The 17,880-nt window shown below is 41.4% G+C and overlaps 1 protein-coding gene across 2 annotated transcripts in view; it reads left to right on the top strand.

Annotated features, from left to right (window-relative positions):
* LOC122793380 (calcium uniporter protein, mitochondrial-like) overlaps positions 1-17,880 on the top strand; it is a 1,332,984-nt gene that overhangs the window by 336,540 nt on the left and 978,564 nt on the right. The window contains exon 2 of one of the 2 annotated variants that reach the window (XM_044061334.1): positions 16,525-16,656. The exons of the other annotated variant lie outside the window; for it this stretch is intronic. Coding sequence (XP_043917269.1) covers positions 16,525-16,656 — 132 coding nt within the window. The remainder of the gene's footprint in view (positions 1-16,524; positions 16,657-17,880) is intronic. 2 annotated transcript variants of the gene reach the window in all.

Below are 17,880 nucleotides of genomic sequence, written 5' to 3'. Positions count from 1 at the left end.
CCAGCAACTGGTTCCACAGCTATCTACACGGATGCCAGCAATCCGTAATCTGGAACGATAACGCATCACCTCGCCTCCCAGTTACTCTCTGAGTTCCCCAAGGGTATATCCTTGGCCCTTTGCTATTCTCACTTTTCACTAACAGCCTACATACTGCCACCACACAAGCATCTGTTATACAGTACGCAGATGACTCTACTCTCATCTGCTCTGCCCCAACTCTACCAGAACTGCAACAAATCACATAGGAATCATTCTCTTCTGTAGAAAGCTTGGCTATCCAATGCTCAGCTCCTACTCAACCCAAGTAAGACAAAACTTCTCCTGTTCCAACCTTCCAAAGCCACCCAAAACATCCCCCACTTCACCATTCTTGCCAAAGACAATACCTTCACCTCTCCATCAGAACACACAAAATTACTTGGTGTGGAAATGGACAACAAACTTAGATTTGACACCCACATATCTCTCACAATAAAAAAGTTCACAAAAAACTTGGTGCATTATATCGAAGCCACCAATTCCTAACCAAGGCGGCTAGAATCTCCATAGCCAATTCCCAGCTAACCTCCACCCTGCTGTATGCATCCCCCATACTTATCAACCTTAAACAGATGGACCTACACAAGCTGGATGCTTGTTACAACAAAACTGCTAAATTTGCCACTGGAACCTCCTACCGCAGCCATCATTGTATCTCCCTTAAAGAACTAAACTGGCTAGAACCCCCACAACTCCTTCACTTTAATCAACTCACCCTCGCTCATAAACTTATTAACCACCCCCTTAACATCCCTTCAAACCCTTCTCCAACCCTATCACCCCACTAGGCCCCTAAGATCAAGCAGCAAAAATCAACTCACTGTTATCAAACCCAAAAACTCAGCAGGAGAAGCCACATTTTCATGTACCATGTCTAAACTTTGGAACAATCTTCCACCCTCTATAACTACTACTCTACCTTCCAGCAGCCTTTTCAAGACTGCACTTAAATTCCACTTTAATTTGCACTGGCTTTGTCCTTGTTCTAATCCAGACTAACACCCCCACCCTTACCCCAACTATACTGCTGCCACTACTAACCACAGTCAGAAATAGCTAGTTCTCTTTACATACTTTAACATCTTGTCTGACAACTTTGTTACTAATATTATAAATGACAAGAAGCTATCTTAACTTGCAACATTTTCTGTATATACTGTTGATAATCAATATCTTATTGTATTAAAGCCAACAACCTGTAATGTTGTTTACTATTGCTGCAACTTTGTATCTGTATCATGTACATGATGTGGAGCTTTTCTCCCCAGCCATCTGCTGAAAAATGAGCTGCGTCTACTCGGAATTTCCCGGTAAACAAATGTAAATAAATAAAATAGTTAAATCAAAAGGTGCTTCAACAAAGTATTAGTTTGAGTGTACACACTTATGCAACCAGCTTATTGTACATTTTTTTTATATATTTTTCTCCTAACAGATTTGTTTGTTTTTCAATTGAATTGTACAGGTTATAGGTTACATTAAAGGTGGGAAAAGTTTTGAAATTATTCATTCTGGTCTCATTTTTTTATATCACAAAAACCTGGCATTTTAACAGGGGTGTGTAAATTTTTACAACTTTTTATATCCACTGTGTGTGTGTGTGTGTGTATATGTGTGTGTGTGTGTGTGTGTGTGTGTGTGTGTGTGTGTGTGTGTATATATATATATATATATATATATATATATATATATATATATATATATATATATAAAATATTGTAGAACGTGCTACAGATGTAGCATATTGCACTGTCCACCCACATCCTGCTGTCAAAGCACACATGCATTTGAGGACTGAGACACTGAAAATGTTGGTTTGGGTGTGTTTTTTATGAGTTAATGAGATAAGGCTGCCTGAAGGTAAATATAGAATACCTGATCCTGTGACCCTTTCAGGGTTCCTAAAAAAGTAACATAGCATTTATCAAGTAATTTCAGCAAAGAGCTTGAGAAACTTGGCTGCCTGTGCCTTTGCTGTCATGCGCATCAGAAGTAATAATTTCTGCATCCTCTATAGGAGACATTGCACCTTTGCTAGTCAAAAGAATTGTACTGTAACTGAAACTGTTTTTCCTTTTAAAAGGGGGAAGAAGCAGTGGAACTTATATACAGGCTATTATGATGAAGAACTGTGTGCTCTAGTTACCTGAACTCTGTAGTAGTCATGTAGCCACAAGAGAAGCCATTGCTGTGCTTAAGTAGTTCCGAAGTATTAATTTTTTTCCCATTGCTGAGTGAACGTAGCTATTGCATTTAAGTTCTGTTTCAAAGACTGTTTTAAATAACAAAACTGTTTTCATGTTCAAAAACTTGCCTGTCATGCAGAGTCTGTTTCTTAGACAGCTGAATGCGGTTTTAGTTAATGTTCAGTCATTTTATCTTTGTGATACTGTAGAGCTTGTAAGTAAAGCATGTGTCACCCACTCGCGCTCACACACGCGCGCTGTTCATTGATCTGATAATGTGTCTGTGACTCTGTAGCATTAATATATAGGTTGCTTGCTTAATGTACAGGCACATAGGCATGGGCTTTACTTCCTGTGTTGCTACCAGATGGTAGGGTCTAACATGGCAGGCCAAAGATATCAGCTGTTGATTAACTGTTAATGAAAACTACTACACAGAAATTGGTAATGAGGTAAATGAACACTAGAAACCAGGGCAAAATACACTGCCTAGTTATGATGCATATAGACAGTGTTCTGTTTTTACACATGATATACAAGTAACACGAAATACATGAGGAACAGTATACATGAAGGGCACATAGTATGTTTTTTTTTCCAACAAACATCTTTATTAAAATTTTCACACATGACATAGGCAGTCTTGCATTTATACAAATGAAAAACAATTTTATTTATTTTATTTGCTATTTGTTGACCGGGCTAGTCCAACTGGATATATGTCCATTTTCAGCTGAGGCCCTGGGAGAAGAGCTCCACATGCAAGCATTTGTAATAACAGGTAAAAAATTAAGCATGGTTATAATATATACATCAAAAATCATTAGATATTAAGTAGAAAGCAGAAGTTGAGAAATAGAGTGTGTATTTTGTTAAGCGTTTCTTAAAGCTAAAAAAAAATTGAGAGTACCTAGATACACAAGGAAAGCTAGTTATTTACAGCAGAAAAGTTGAGAGTACCTAGATATCCAAGGTAGACTAGTCAGGGTTGCTACAGGGGCAGAGCCAGTGGGTTTTGAGGTGTGTTTTGAGTTGGGATTTGAAGCAGGGAAGAGAGGAGATTGCTGTGAGATTGTGAGGAAGAGTGTTCCAGGTTTTTCCTACTGTGTTGGAGAACAAGGATTTGCCAGCTGAGTTATTGGGTTTACTAGTCGATATAAGTAGTTTGTCAGAGGAACGAAGGCTTTTAAGAGTGCAGTAAGGAGTGATAAGTGAAGTGAGAATGGGAGTGTTTATGGGTTTGTAAAGGATTTTGTGGGCTAAGAAGATCTGGTGAAATAGAATTTGGTTTTGTAGTTCGAGCCATCGTAGTTGCCTTAAGTTTTGGCAGTGATGAGTTCTAAAAGTAGAATTAGTGGCAAATATGTCAATATTGTTGTAGGCAGCAGACAGTTTGCTGAGGTTAGCTTTGGACACTGAAGTATAGGTAGGAGAGGCATACAGGAGAGTGGAAATAAGATGGGTCTGAGCAATGGAAGTTCTGGCAAGTGGAGTAAGGAATGGTTTAATTCTATAGAGGGAGCCTAGTTTTCTGTTAACTAATTTTATAGTATTGCTGATATGCATGTCAAAGGTCAGATTGTTGTTTATTTCAACTCCGAGGAGTTTGGTAGTTGGATCGGGTGATACGTTTGTGCCATTATTTGATGTGACACAGAAATTCAGTGGAGAGGATTTTCGGGTTTTGAGAAGTAATAATTTGTTTTTTGAGGGGTTCAAAATTAAGCATCATTTGAGGACCCAAATCTCTATGGTTTCGAAAGTCTTTTGGGTGAGAGAGTGCAGTACAGAGGGGGATGAGGCAGAACAGATTAAAGTAGAATCATCTGCATATTGTATACAGGTGGCAGGAGAAATAAGAGTATGAAGATCATTAATGAAAATTGAAAAGAGGAGAGGGCCAAGAATTGAGCCTTGGGGGACTCCAAGAGTAATGGGGAGGTGGTTGGATAAGTTATTTTGCCACCGCACTGCCTGTTTTCTGTTGTGCAGGTAAGAGTGTGTCTAGTGCAAATGATTTAAGTAAGTGCAACAGTATTTCATGCTTGACCATATCAAGGGCTTTGGATAGGTCAATAAATATAGCAGAGCTAAGGGTATTATTGTTCCTATTTTTATTGATGCAGTCTGTGAAGGAGAGGAGGGCAGATGTGGTGCTATGGTAGGGTCTAAAACCATGTTGACAATTAGCTAGCAGATTGTTGGTTAACAGGTGTTTCAGAAGTTGCTTCTGGACACATTTTTCCATGATTTTAGCAAGAGGAGAGAGCAAGGCTATGGGTCGGTAGTTAGAGAGTTCAGTTGACTTTCCACCTTTATGAAGGGGAATAATATGAGTTATTTTCCAGAGAGAAGGAATGTAGCCTTCTTCAATGGTTCTGTTAATCAGGATGGTGATGGGATAGGTTAATGCATTAGCAGCAACTTTTAGATACAGAGCAGGTAGATGGTCAGCAGATGGAGAGGATGGCTTAAGTTTATGTAGGAGAGAACGAATGAGTGCAGAGGGAACAGGTTGAAGTTGAAATGTGGGGATGGAAGTGTTAGAGGTGGAGGAAAGACTGGAGATATCAGGGGAGAGTTGATTGGAAAGAGACTGGACAGTTTCAGTAAAGAAGGTATTAAGGGCATTGGCAGTCTGTTTGGGGTTATCTTGGGAGGTGCCTGCTGGGCTTGGAGTGTCCGATTGGCCAGGCTTCATGAGATTATTTATTCCTGCCCAGAACTTTTGTGGGTTATGCAGGTTAGCCTGTTGCAAATGACAGTAGTAGATGTTCTTCGTTCCCCATTGCTGCAGTCCTTACTATTGGGTGTAGTCCAGGGTACTGCCATATCCTCAGTCTTTTGCCGCATGGTCCGATGCAGAAGCAGTTTTGTGCAGGTTGGCGTTCTGAAATATTTCGAAACCGGAGTTTCAGACCGAATCAGAGTTGGCTAAGTACCCGTTACATTTGTTTTTCTTGCCTCAGTATTTAACCGGATGTCAGAAAAGTGAATAACTGTATTTTGTGGGAAACAGATACCTCATAGGGATTACCATACATTGTGTATACCTTGTTTAGGCGTTGTTGGTTGCCGCCTTGTGCTAGGTTTAACAAACGCACTATTAGTTAGACTGTGCCAGGTTAGTGTTTGGGAAGCGATGGTCTAAAAGCGCAAGGACAAAACAGTGATGAACTCGGTTCTTTAGAAGGCTCAATGGAGCCAGAGGTTTTGCCAGGAGTTTCTTTGGAGTCTCAGGCAGAGACTTTACTGTTACAGGATGTGCCTTCTCAGGAGGTAGGCCAGGCTGAGGGGCTTCTCAGGTAACTGTTCTTCCCTCTCTTCCCAAGGTAGTTAGAGCCTCTCCTTCTGTTGCCAAAACTTCTTTGAGAGGTAGGCCAAGTTCAGCTTCAGTGGGGGTTCTGTACCTAAGAAACATATGCTTAAGATGGCAGAAGATTTGATTACTATGATTAGAGGTTCTATGCCCCTGATAAGAGGCCCAGGGTGGAACGGAGTTTGATAGTTTTGAACAGTGTTCAGAGGCTTCTGAGTCTTCTGTGGAAGACTTGCAGGAGTATCCTCCTTATTCTGATTCTGATGTGGATGATTCCACTCCTACAGCTTCTCCACCTGAGGATTTCTCATTTTCAGAGACTCTACATTCCATGAGGGAGCACTTTAAATGGGAAGGCCAGGATTACTCTGATTCCAGGAAAAGGCTTAGGGAATTCTTGTTTTTACCCCAGCATAGGCCCTTAGCTATACCTCCTGTGTTGAATGTGGTGGAAGATGTTTTTGCAGAGGCTTCCCTGAACCCTGACTCTTTGCCTCCTGCTCCTGTTAAACCCGATAGGTACTATAGGGTGCCTGAAGCTCATAAGTATTTGTTTAAGAGTCCTAGGGGGACCCAGAAACTGTTTCTCAGGGGCCTAAAGGTGTTAAGGCCTCTGTGGTTAAAAATCCTGTTCCCACTGATAAAGAGGCAAGGGCTTTGGATAGGTGGGGAAAGAAAGTGTATACTTCTTCCACTCTAGCCATGAGAGTGTCAGTTTCACATGCTAAAATATCAAAATTATCTCCTTTCACAATTGAAATCTAAGGTGGATGCTTTGAAGGTATTGAGTGTAAAGAGTTGTTGGATTTGGTTCATGTGTCTGAACAAGTGGGTAAGCATTCTTTGCAATGTGGTTTTGATGCTGTACAGGCCTCCTCGAGGGTGGCTGCCACTAGTTCTGTTCTTAGGCATGCCTGGTTGAGGGATCAGAATTTAGCTGAGCATGTTAAGACAAGGATTTTGGATGCTCCTTTACAGTCTGATGTGTTGTTTGGTTCGCCTGTGGAAGCAGTTTTAAAGAAAATGGAGGATAAAGCTAAGTCTATGCAAACTGTTAAAGATTTTTGCAGGTGCAGCCACCAAGTTTAGTAGAAATTGGCCTGCTAAGGGGTGGACATATCCTGCTTATGATTCCCAGTCTAGGGGTAGGTCTAGACGTGGTAGGGGCAGAGCTCAAGGTTCTTTTAGGCCTAGAACAGGGAGTTCACCTGCTCAGACTTCTGGTGAGGCAGGGTCAGTCCTTTCGTAAACAGACCCAATGACCTGCCCTTCAGCTGCCAGTAGATTCGCCTGGTAGCTCCTTTGGGTGGAAGACTGTCTCTTTTCAAAGAAAATTGGGATTTAATTACTCAAGACAGATGGGTGTTGGATATCATTCACCACGGTTACAGGTTTTATTTCCATACAATGCCTCCTTTCAAAGGCATGCCAGACGTTCCTCCTCCACAAAGAAAAGAGGCTCACAAGCAAATTTCTCAGTTACTCCAGATGGGGGCCATTCAGCCAGTTCCTGTATCAGAAAGGGGCCTAGGATTTTATTCTCGCCTGTTCCTAGTACCAAAGAAGGGGAAGAGACCAATTTTGGATTTATCTCTCCTCAACACTTATCTGGACATTCCCAAGTTCAAGATGTTGATGTTACAACAGCTTTTACCTCTGCTGGGCAAAGATCATTGGATGGTAACTTTAGATCTCAAGGAAGCTTACCTTCATGTGCCTATAAGGCTAAGTTGCAGGAAGTATCTGCGGTTTCGAGCCGGAAATTCTCATTATCAGTTCTCTGCATTGCCCTTTGGCTTATCTACTGCGCCCAGAGTATTCACAAAGGTTCTGGCTCCAGTGATAGCTTACCTCAGGCTGCAAGGAATTCAAATCTATCCTTACTTGGACGACTGCCTGATTCTGGCTCAAGAAAAGGAATACCTTCTACAGCATCTGGAATATGTTATAGCAGTGCTAAGATGCCTAGGGTATTCTGTGAACGAAATAAAGTCCAGTCTAGTACCCTCTCAAGACATGTGCCTTCTGGGTGTGAGACTGAATACAGCAGCCCAGATGGCCTTTTTAACCCCGGACAAACAAAAGAGTCTATCACTTTACTTCCATCAACTATCTCATCAGTCCGTGCTGACTGCAAGGACAGTCCTTCAAGCATTAGGGTTCATGGCATCTTGTATTCTGGTGCTTCCCAATGCCAAACTGCATCTGAGGAAGCTACAATGGTATCTCAAAAATGTATGGACACAGCACTGCCAGGATTTGGACACTGTCATTCAAATAATACCTTGCCTTCAAAAAGAATTTTTGTGGTGGGCTCAGGAATGTCACCTAAACAAGGGACTCTCTGTGACCCGCCAGAAGTCAGATTTTAACGACAGATGCCTCGGACATTGCTTGGGAGCTCATCTAAATGGAAAGTGGATACAAGACAAGTGGCCTGCCAGACTACAGCATCTACATATCAACATGAAGGAGATGTTAGCAGTCCAGTTTGCATTAATGGCTTTCAAGGAGTTAATTCTTCCAGGGCAGGTGTTGATTCTAACAGACAACACAACTGTCATGTGGTACATCAACAAGCAAGGGGAACACATTCTTATCCTCTATGCAGGCAAGCAATGATTTTATGGGAGACTGCGCTAAGCTTGCAACTAACTCTTCAGGCAAGGTTTCTGCGGAGCACAGAACTCCTTAGCAGATGTGTTAAGCAGACAAATCATGGATCCCCACGAGTGGAAACTGGATCTTCATGTATTTCAGAAATTGACAGTGTCATGGGGAACTCCAGACATAGATCTGTTCGCTTCTCCACTAAACCACCAGCTGCCAAAGTATTGCACAAAGGGGTTTCATCACACAGCTTGGAAAGTGGATGCTCTGTCTTTCAGTTGGAAAAACCTTCATGTGTATGCCTTTCCACCTCTGCCTCTTCTTCCAAAGGTACTATTGAAGGTCAGACAAGACAGGCCAAGGATGATTTTGATAGCTCCAGATTGGCCTCGCAACACTGGTACCCACTACGGAGTCTGGTAAAGAAGCCTCCATGGCCTTTACCTCTGATTCCTCATCTGTTATCTCAGAAGGACGGTCATCTGCTCAATGTCAAGCTTCACTCTCTTCATCTAACAGCCTGGCATATTCTGTGTTGAAACACAGCAGGTCTCAACTTCCTCAACAAGTTTTAAATGTGATTATGGAAGCTAGAAGACCTAGTACAAGGAAAGTGTAGAAAAATGGAAGAGATTTTTATTTTGGAGCACAGCAAAGAATTTGGAGATTTCTGAGCCTAATTTGAGTGTGGCTCTTCAATATCTTACTGAGTTATTGGACAAAGGTTTGTCCTTCTCTTCCATTAAGATTCATGCTGCAGCAATTTCAGCTCACTATGATTGTGACCCACCATTGTTTTCGCATCCTTTGTTCAAGCAGTTTCTTAGAGGGGCAAAGAATATAAGACCCCGTTAATGAGAGCTCCTACTCCTGCTTGGGATCTCAATTTTGTGTTGGAAAAACTTACTCTTCAACCTTTTGAGCCTGGCTACTGCTGAATTGAAATACTTGTCATGGAAGACTGCTTTTCTGTTGGCTATAACTTCTGCAAGAAGGGTGTCTGAGTTGCAGGCCCTTATGGCAGTAGAGCCCTTTTGATTTTCCATAAGGATAGGGTATCATTACGCACTAATCCTTCCTTTATGCCTAAGGTGGTTTCTAGTGTGGCTTTAAACCAAACTATTCATTTGCCTACTTTTTATGCAGACCCCAAAATAAAGGGGAAAAGATTTTGCACACTTTAGATGTACACAGGCAATTGCTATTATTTAAGCAGGACTAAGGATTTTAGGCAGTCTCAGCAGTTGTTTGTTTCTTTTGCTTTGAGTTCGAGGGCAAGCCTGTGTCAAAACAAACTATTTCTAGGTGGATTGGCTTTTGCATTGCATTTTGTTATTCCCATCATGGCAAGGAGATTCCAGCTGGGATTAGGCCTCATTCCACTAGGGCTACTGCCACTTGACAGCATTTCTAAGGGGTGGCAACTAAGGATATTTTGGAAGCAGCTACTTGGAGTTCAGTGCATACTTTCTCTAAGCATTATCACCTTCCTATCTACTCTAAGTCTAGGGCTGGTTTTGCCACAGCTGTTTTGCAAGGCATGTTGTCAGCTCCTGCTTCTTTATGATTTGCCAGCCTCCCTTACCTCTGCTTTGGGATTCTAGGACTGCAGCAATGGGGAACGAAGAACATAGTACAGTTTTGTACCTACCATAAATGTAGATGTTAGAGGATCCCCATTGCTGCAGTCCAACTCCTTCCCCTCTGTGTTTAGGGGTGGTTGTGTAGGTGAGGTTACATGCTGATATTTTTGTATATTTTCTTGTATATATTGTACATATTTTGGGCCTTGTCTTTTAGGGTCTTCTGACATCTGGGGCAAGAAAGACTGAGGATATGACGCCGGTCATGCATTAGTACCCTGACGCAGTCTAATGCGCCCTGACCGACGTCAGCCATATACTCTGGTATTCGGGCCGACTGGACAGCGGACTACACCCAATAGTAAGGACTGCAGCAATGGGGATCCTCGAACATCTACATTTATGGTAGGTACAAAACTGTACTTTTCTTTTATCCAGAATTACTGCTTTTTTTGTAATGTTTCTTATTTGTCTAAAGTTGAGTTGGTCAGTGGGATCTTTAGTACTGCAGTATTTGGACCAGAGTTTATTTTTCAAAATAATCTTTTGCCTTGTGTCCTTTGTTAGCCAAGGGGCAGCTTTTGAGGAAAGTCTGATGGACCTAGTGGGAGCATGTGCGTCAAGAATAGATAAGAATTTAGAGTTAAAATACGTCACTGCATCATCCAGTGGGAGGTGTTTAAGAGGAGACCAATTGCAGGACCTAAGTTCTGCTTCAAATCTATCAGGGTTAAAAGTTTTGTTTGTTCTAACCAGTTTGTATTTTGTTACGTTAGGGATATCAGTTTTATGTCTAATTAGGTAAGTAAGGGCATGGTCACTTATGTCATAGGCAGTGTACCTACTGTATATGTTTGGTGGTGGCTATGTATCAGAATCCAGTCTAAAATGCTTTCTTTGTTGCTAGGTTTATTTGTTCTGGTAGGGGAGAGAATAGTTTGTGAAAAACCATGAAGATTTAAGAGGGTGGAAGGGTTAGCTGAAGAGCAGGTATTCCAGACTATATTGACATCTCCAAGGACTATTGTTTCTTGTGGAAAGTGTATGGCCAGCCAGCTAAGGATTTCTTCTAAGGTACTGCTGTTGTTGCCTGGGGGCAGGTATATGCAGATTATATAGATGGATTTGTAGGCATTAATTTGGAGTTTGGATGTAAAGATTTCAGCATTACTTTCGGAGGGAGGTTTATCCTGTAAGGCAGTGATATGCAACCTTGATTTATAGAGGATTGCTACCCCACCACCTTTTTTTATAGTGCGGTCAAGTCGATGGATGTTGTAGCCAGGGGGAATAATCTCTTTGTCCTGAATTACTGGTGTAAGCCAGGTTTCAGTCAAGCAAAGGATGTCGAATGAGTGTATGTCAAGTAGTGCATGAAGGGGGGGGCAATTTTATTTTTAGTACTGCGGATGTTAAGGTGAGCTATCGTTAGAGAGTTTGGCACCACTGACACCACTGTAGTTGCAAACAGTATACATCACAGACACCATTGAAACAACTGTATACATCACTTATGCTCTATCCAGTCATTGTCAGTTAAGCATTGTATGGCTCATTCAAATCCTCTCTCTTAAACCTCTTACCTGCTCTGCATATATTGTTCCCATAATTCCCATTTTTTCCTATGTAGTTTGCTCCCTCCGGGACATATGTTTATTCTGCGCATCCCAGTTATAAGCTCTGGTCACTCTGCTTCAGGGTGCACAGTCAGCTGTTGTGCACTCACTTGTTCAACTATGCCCAATTGCTTCAGAAACTGCTAGTGTCTTTTATGGAATGCAACCTTGTTTGATTTGCTTGGTGGTGCACACTTTTTCCCTTCCATCTAATTTGTATCTCATGGTCTGTCACAGCCCCCTGACTGGGGTTGGGTTTTTTCTTTTTGCAGTTCTTCATTTTTCAGTTTGTATCTGACACAACATTGAGGAGGTAGATGGCAAAAGGTTCTGCAAGTGTTGCTGTTACTTGGCAGTTAGGGTAAAGCTAGTATTAGCTTCAGATAGAGATATTCCCATCTGTAGCTTCCATGTACTTTCCAAAGCATGTCAGAGAAACTTTCAGGCAAACTGGAGGGAGATGTGCAATCTGACCAACCCGTGCAGAGTGCATATAAATAGAACTAGAAAAAACAAAACTCTACGTCCAGTTGTTCAGCAGGAAGTCATGTGTTAAGCAGAAGAAATTAGGTTGCCCATTCAATCATTCTGTACTGTGACAAATCCTTCAGTGTCTAAGACTCCTAGCCTCCCCCCACTTTGCTTTTCAGAAGATAAATTTTGCCCTTTGGAATTATTAAACTTTAATTTTGTGTGGAGATATGCAGTCTAAATTAATGCCTAGTCTCCCATAAAAAAGCTATTTGTGCCAAGATGATAAAAAATGTAATTTCAGAGTTGAGAAAATTGCATGTGCTATAGCCTGAGGCATTGCAGAACAAAAGACCCGGAAAAGAAGAAATGATTACAAGCAGTATGATTGGTTTTATTTCAGTGGGAGTGGGGGGGTGTTAATGGACAAGCTGTATACCTGTCCGCATGGCATACTGGCTTAAGGAGTCTGTGGAAGTAAGCTATATCGTTTAAAAATGGGCTTGAGCCCCACAACCTTTTTTGTATGCTGTGTGTTTCTTGCATGCATATGTCTATGCTTAACAGGCTATGCTCAGTGAGTGGAAAGTTGTCCCAGTGGTTCTGCACTGTACATGTTTTGCAGGAGTGCTTAGAGCTTGGAAACATTGCAGAGGTTACATTGAGTTTTGTCATTGTCACTATGAAAAGGAACTGACGATTAAAACTTTTAATTAATTTATGAATGAAATGCAAATTTTAGATTGCTACAGTGAAAGTTACCAGAATACTTTTGTTCACATGCAAGTTTGCAGGATTAAACTTCTAGCAAGTCCAGCTCATTCTCAAGAAGGTCCTATGTAACTGAACCATAAAGGTTGTACTGGGCACACGTGGTATTGGTCAAAGCTTGTGTCAAGTGGTGCACTGACAAGAAAGAGAACTGGGCATTCCCTAAGTAAAGGACTCAAGTGTGTGTGTGTGTGTGTGTGTGTGTGTGTGTGTGTGTGTGTGTGTGTGTGTGTGTGTGTGTGTGTGTGTGTGTGTGTGTGTAAATGCATGTGCTTCAATGCAAAATTTGTATAGCATCCCAGGCAAGGCACTTACAAGTCATCTTCTTCTTTCAGCTTTTCTCGGTTAGGGGTCACCACAGTGGATCACCTGTCTGCTCATGATTGGCAGTGGAGTTTTATGGTGTCGAGTTGCCAGCCCGGCACCCAACCTTCTACAGAAGGCGCACACACTCATGCACTCACGCCTAGGGCCAATTTAGAGTGTCCAATCCATCTTTGTGATGTGGGAGGAAACCCCCGCAACCACAGGGAGGACATGCAGACTCCGCACAGAAGGCACCCCCGCCGAGGAAAGAACCAGAGAACCTCTTGCTGTGAGTTGGCAACGCCAACCGCTTCACCACCGGTGCTACCCACAAGGCACTTACAGGTACTGTGCTTAAATTCCTTTCCTTTTTTTGAAGTTCTGTGCAGCTCATGTGACAGCATGAGAATGTTAACCCAGTTAAGTATATTACAGCATTAAGAAGAGGGTTCACAATGTATGTTAATGAAGCCGTCTGTTTTTGACTATTCCTGAATTGCAGCATTGTCATTGCTGCTGTTCGCAGTTTGTTGGTTTGGAGACTACATTTTTAATGGGGTCTAGTCTTATGTAGTTCTGCTTAACCACAAGCATGCAACAATTTTCTTCCTTTTTGAAAATGAATAGTCTGAACATTGGGCTCCTCCTCTGAATTGAAATGTTTCAACTGTGGTCACAATGGGAGGAAGGTAAAGGGCTCATTATTCAAAACATTTATCTCACAGCCTGTGTCCCATTCAGAAGCATGAATATATGACAACTGTTCATGCCCGTGAGTGTGGTGTAGGCAAGGATAGAGACTGGGACAGCAGCAGAGACCAACTGTATGTGCTTAGTGGGAAATGATGTGCAATCAGTAGTTTCTGTTATTTCTTATGGCTAGATCCCATTACATATCTTGCAGTGGTCTGTTATAATGGCCTTCCTCTGCACCCACTAAAAGGATGATATTTTGTTTTGTTTTATTTTATTGACATGAGTAGATTGGACCTAGGATCCTTTTTCAGCTACAGCCTTGCTATAAGAAGCATCAGGACAACAGCAGAAGTACAGTATTTGCAGAAAAGCAAGTTAGTTTAGTGAGAGAGAAAATCTAGTTTGGTGGCACATATTCCTGCTGATACATTGTTGCAATGGTACAAACAAATTTATAAAACTGCCCTGGAGAGTGAGTGCAAGGTTTTAAAGATTAATATAAGGGAAAAAGATGCATTTCACACTTAACCTGTAGACAGGTTATTTGTCCAAGTAAATGCAGTTGTTGTGAGGGCATGGTTGACGAGCTTAAGACTTAAATTGGTGAAATGTTGATCCTCTGTGGAAGTGAATTCTGTGCCTTAGGCCTCCAGAAGGTAGGAGGTAGAGGAGCAGATGAACCTCTGAGGATTGGAGGCTGCAGATGAAGGTTTTAGTTTTGAGAAGTGAACCAAGGGTTTACACCATGTCTAAATACTTTGTAGATCAACAAGGAAGTGGCTGTGCTTCCAGTGCCATGGACAAAACAGCTGCACTAGTAACTGTGGTATAATGGTGTTTGAGGCAAAGTGATTGAACCAAACCTATTGATCTTGCTTTTTGGGCCCTATAGCCTAATGCAGGTAGGAACCTGAAGTCTCTAGGTAATATTCCATATTCTAAGAATGCAATAAGTGCACCTTTTGCAATGAGGAATTTTGCTTCGAGTGCTAACAGATGTGATTTTTTTTTGTTTGTTTTTGGTAAGTTGCCAAGATGCACACAAGTTAAGCAGAAGCTGATTTTGAGGTAGAGAGAGAGAGAACGAGTGTTAATTAAGCCAGAAGCTTAAGTGTTTAAATTGCTGCACTGAGTGAAAGAACCTGCCATTGCTGAGGTTAGTTTCAAGTTTAAGGATTTGGTTAAAGATATTTGGCTATCCTAACAAGTTTAACCATGAAGTGAACAGCTTTGCTGTAGGTCACAGTTGTGGAAAAGGTGTTAGGTGAGGAATCTGAAGACCTTATAACCATACTGTCAGTATAAAAACAAGGCATGGACATCAAGTAATATAATAATGAAGGAATTGATGAAAGCCAAGAAAAGCAGAGGACATATGCGAGAACCTTTGAAGGATGCTTGGGTTGACTGCTATACACAAGAAACTATTTGTTAAGATAACATGTACATTCATTTACGAGAGGTGAGTGAAAGTGAGTCGTGTTCTCTTTTGTAAGAGTTTGGAGACGTACACTGAATCAAATGCCATTTTCAGATCCGTAAAGACTGTCCTTGTAAGCTTACTTTTGCTGATGATTTGGAGTGTGTGGTTAGTGAGTCAGAGTGATCTGTGGAGTGCTATGTACTGTCCCGAACCAGTGTTGCTCAGAGCTAAGGAGGCTGAACAAATTGTGAAGTAACTTGATTAGTACATTCTTATCAGTCATTTTTGAGAATGTAGAAAGGAAAGAAATAGGATAGTAAGAATAGTGAAGCTCTTCAGCAGTTTAAAGCATGTTAACTCATTTAATCCTGAACAGCCAAAGGTTAACTGAATCCTTTGCTTCAGATCTTCTAAACAGGAAACCTCTTGCTTTATGAGTACTTTTCTCTCAGTTTCTCTACTGAAAACACACTTCATTAGATTTATAATGTCTGATAAATGGTGAGAGTGGCAGAAAATGCAAAATATATGTATTTGCAAACAGTGAGCTATACTATACAGCTGTACTGAGCTGTATTAGTATCAAAGGTCTGTCTGCAGATGCTGATATTATATTGCAGATTTATGAAAGAAAAATTATATTTTGTTTGCCAAAAATACTAGTGTTGTGGTTAAACAAAAGGTTATATTTCTGTAAGTGTGCAATATATTATTTCTGTAAGTGGGCAATATATTATCAGGTGGATTGCTTACCTGTTCAAGTGCTTTCCAGTGATGTTTAACAAGAGGGGATTGCATACTTCTGTTTTCTGACAATGTAGAATCTATGCATATTGAAATTTCACAATATTTCGGACAATATTAATCTACAGAACCACTTATGTTGGATGGCAAGTATGGAGTCATTATCTGCTGTAATGCTGTGTATAAGATGACACCATGTGTTCACATGTAGCCACAAAGCTTTTATGAAATTAATGCCGATATGATAATATACGGAATAGTTATAACTGGTTTACCAAAAAAAAACATTTGCATCACTGAATGTCTTCACATTACCCAGCATGTTTTTGTCTTTTTACTGACACCCACTGCTTGAATGTACCACACCAACATGACAGTATCACACTGTTTGCATTATTGATGTAAACATGGAAATATCCCAGTTTTCATAACCTTTTGTAAACGCTCCTTAACTCCAAATCTGCACATTCTGTGCCAACTATTTATCTGTCATACTTAGCAAATCATGTCAGCTAGTTGATGCCACCTTTCTGCTTTAGTTTTATGTATGTACCTTTACCAGGACTTGGGAAAGTAGACTTTGAAAACTGTGATGAGTATACCTGTTTCAGGACAGGTACGTATTCTGCACAGACTGCTACAGGATACACAGGAACTCTGCTTTCCTGATGACTGTACTAATGAAAGAAGCGATGAGTTAAGTGCCTAGCATTTATATGTATGGTACATGGTACTCAGTATGTGTTTGTTTCAACAGATGCCTCTGCGATTCCTGTGCAGCATGCTGTTCCAGGGCAACAGCTGTATGCCATCCTGCTCGCACCAGAAGAGGTACTTAGTAAGGGAGCCAGTACAGGCTAGCAGAGCCAGGATGTGCCTATACACACAGGTATGTCTGTTAGTATATTTTATTTCTACTGTTTGTTCAGTGTCTATTTATGGTATACATGTATTCTGATTTCCATTGCAGTTTACTCTTATATGTGTATGACATAGCTAATGTGACCAGTACAAGCACAAGTAAGGCTGGGATGTTGAGACCATGATGGCACATACTGCATAGTTCTTGGAAGACAGATTTTCCAGTTTTTGCAGAGAGTTAGCGCAGGTGTTGCACTAGTATTAGAGGCAAACTGTGGTTATGAGAGTGACACTTTCTTTTAAGAGATGCAGATACAACCCATGCTGGACAGTTGTGATCACTCAGATCTACTTATATCAGCAGCTCTTTATGGCATCAGCGGTGGTGTGGTTAGGGCCACAGTGAGTGGGAGGGCTGTGCCACTGGAGTCAACCATCTCATCCACTGTACCAGTTTCAGATTTCAAACAGGCACCCAGATTTGCTCATCACTGTGCTTAAGCAGGCAGGAATGCGGACATAGCTTACCCCCCCCCATAGTTATCTGCATTGCATACCAGAGTTCCAACAAGTAAGTGTCATACAGGCCTTGTGTAGGATGGTGTGCTTGCATTGACACGAGCCTCACGTGTACCACCTCTGCTACAGTATGGCAGGCTACCATGCCAGACTATCCATCACCAGTAATAACCTCTAACAGTTCTGTCTGGCTTGGAGAGGACTTTTGGCTTGCTGCATGAAGTAAGGTTATAATACATAGCACACATCAATTTTGTTGCTTTGACACAGACTGTATTTGTCTGCCAGGCTTCTTGAAATGGCTTGTGTGATTTCCGTTAGCAGTACGCATTGATTGTTGTGCAACATGAGCCGGTTGTATTGTATGGGTAATGTAAGGCTAAGCCAACAACAAACATGGAATAGATATGCAGCATCCTCTCCTTTATGGCATTCTTGGTGCATTGATGTGTTAGTTGGCTGATGGGGGCATTTTGCTGGTGCCTGCATTGTTGGGCACATACCAGTCACCTGTGTCACCACCTTCTGTTACATGAACACCCAGTGGATAGATTGCAACTATTGTATGTTCACATATTAGTGCCTGTGCAGCAAATATTCATGATCATAGCCATAGCAGACACATCCACCTATGATATATGCTTGTAGCCTTTATGTATATCAAACACTGCTTTTGTGACATCAAACCGCTGTGTGGACTGTGTTATGTGTGTATGGTGTTGTGTTGGGTGTA

This window comes from Protopterus annectens, chromosome 2.part0, assembly GCF_019279795.1.
Source record: "Protopterus annectens isolate FY-2018-M chromosome 2.part0, PAN1.0, whole genome shotgun sequence".
NCBI classification, from domain to species: Eukaryota; Metazoa; Chordata; order Ceratodontiformes; family Protopteridae; genus Protopterus; species Protopterus annectens.
The sequence above is the reverse complement of the archived record's forward strand: the minus strand, read 5'-3'. Positions and strand labels throughout refer to the sequence as shown.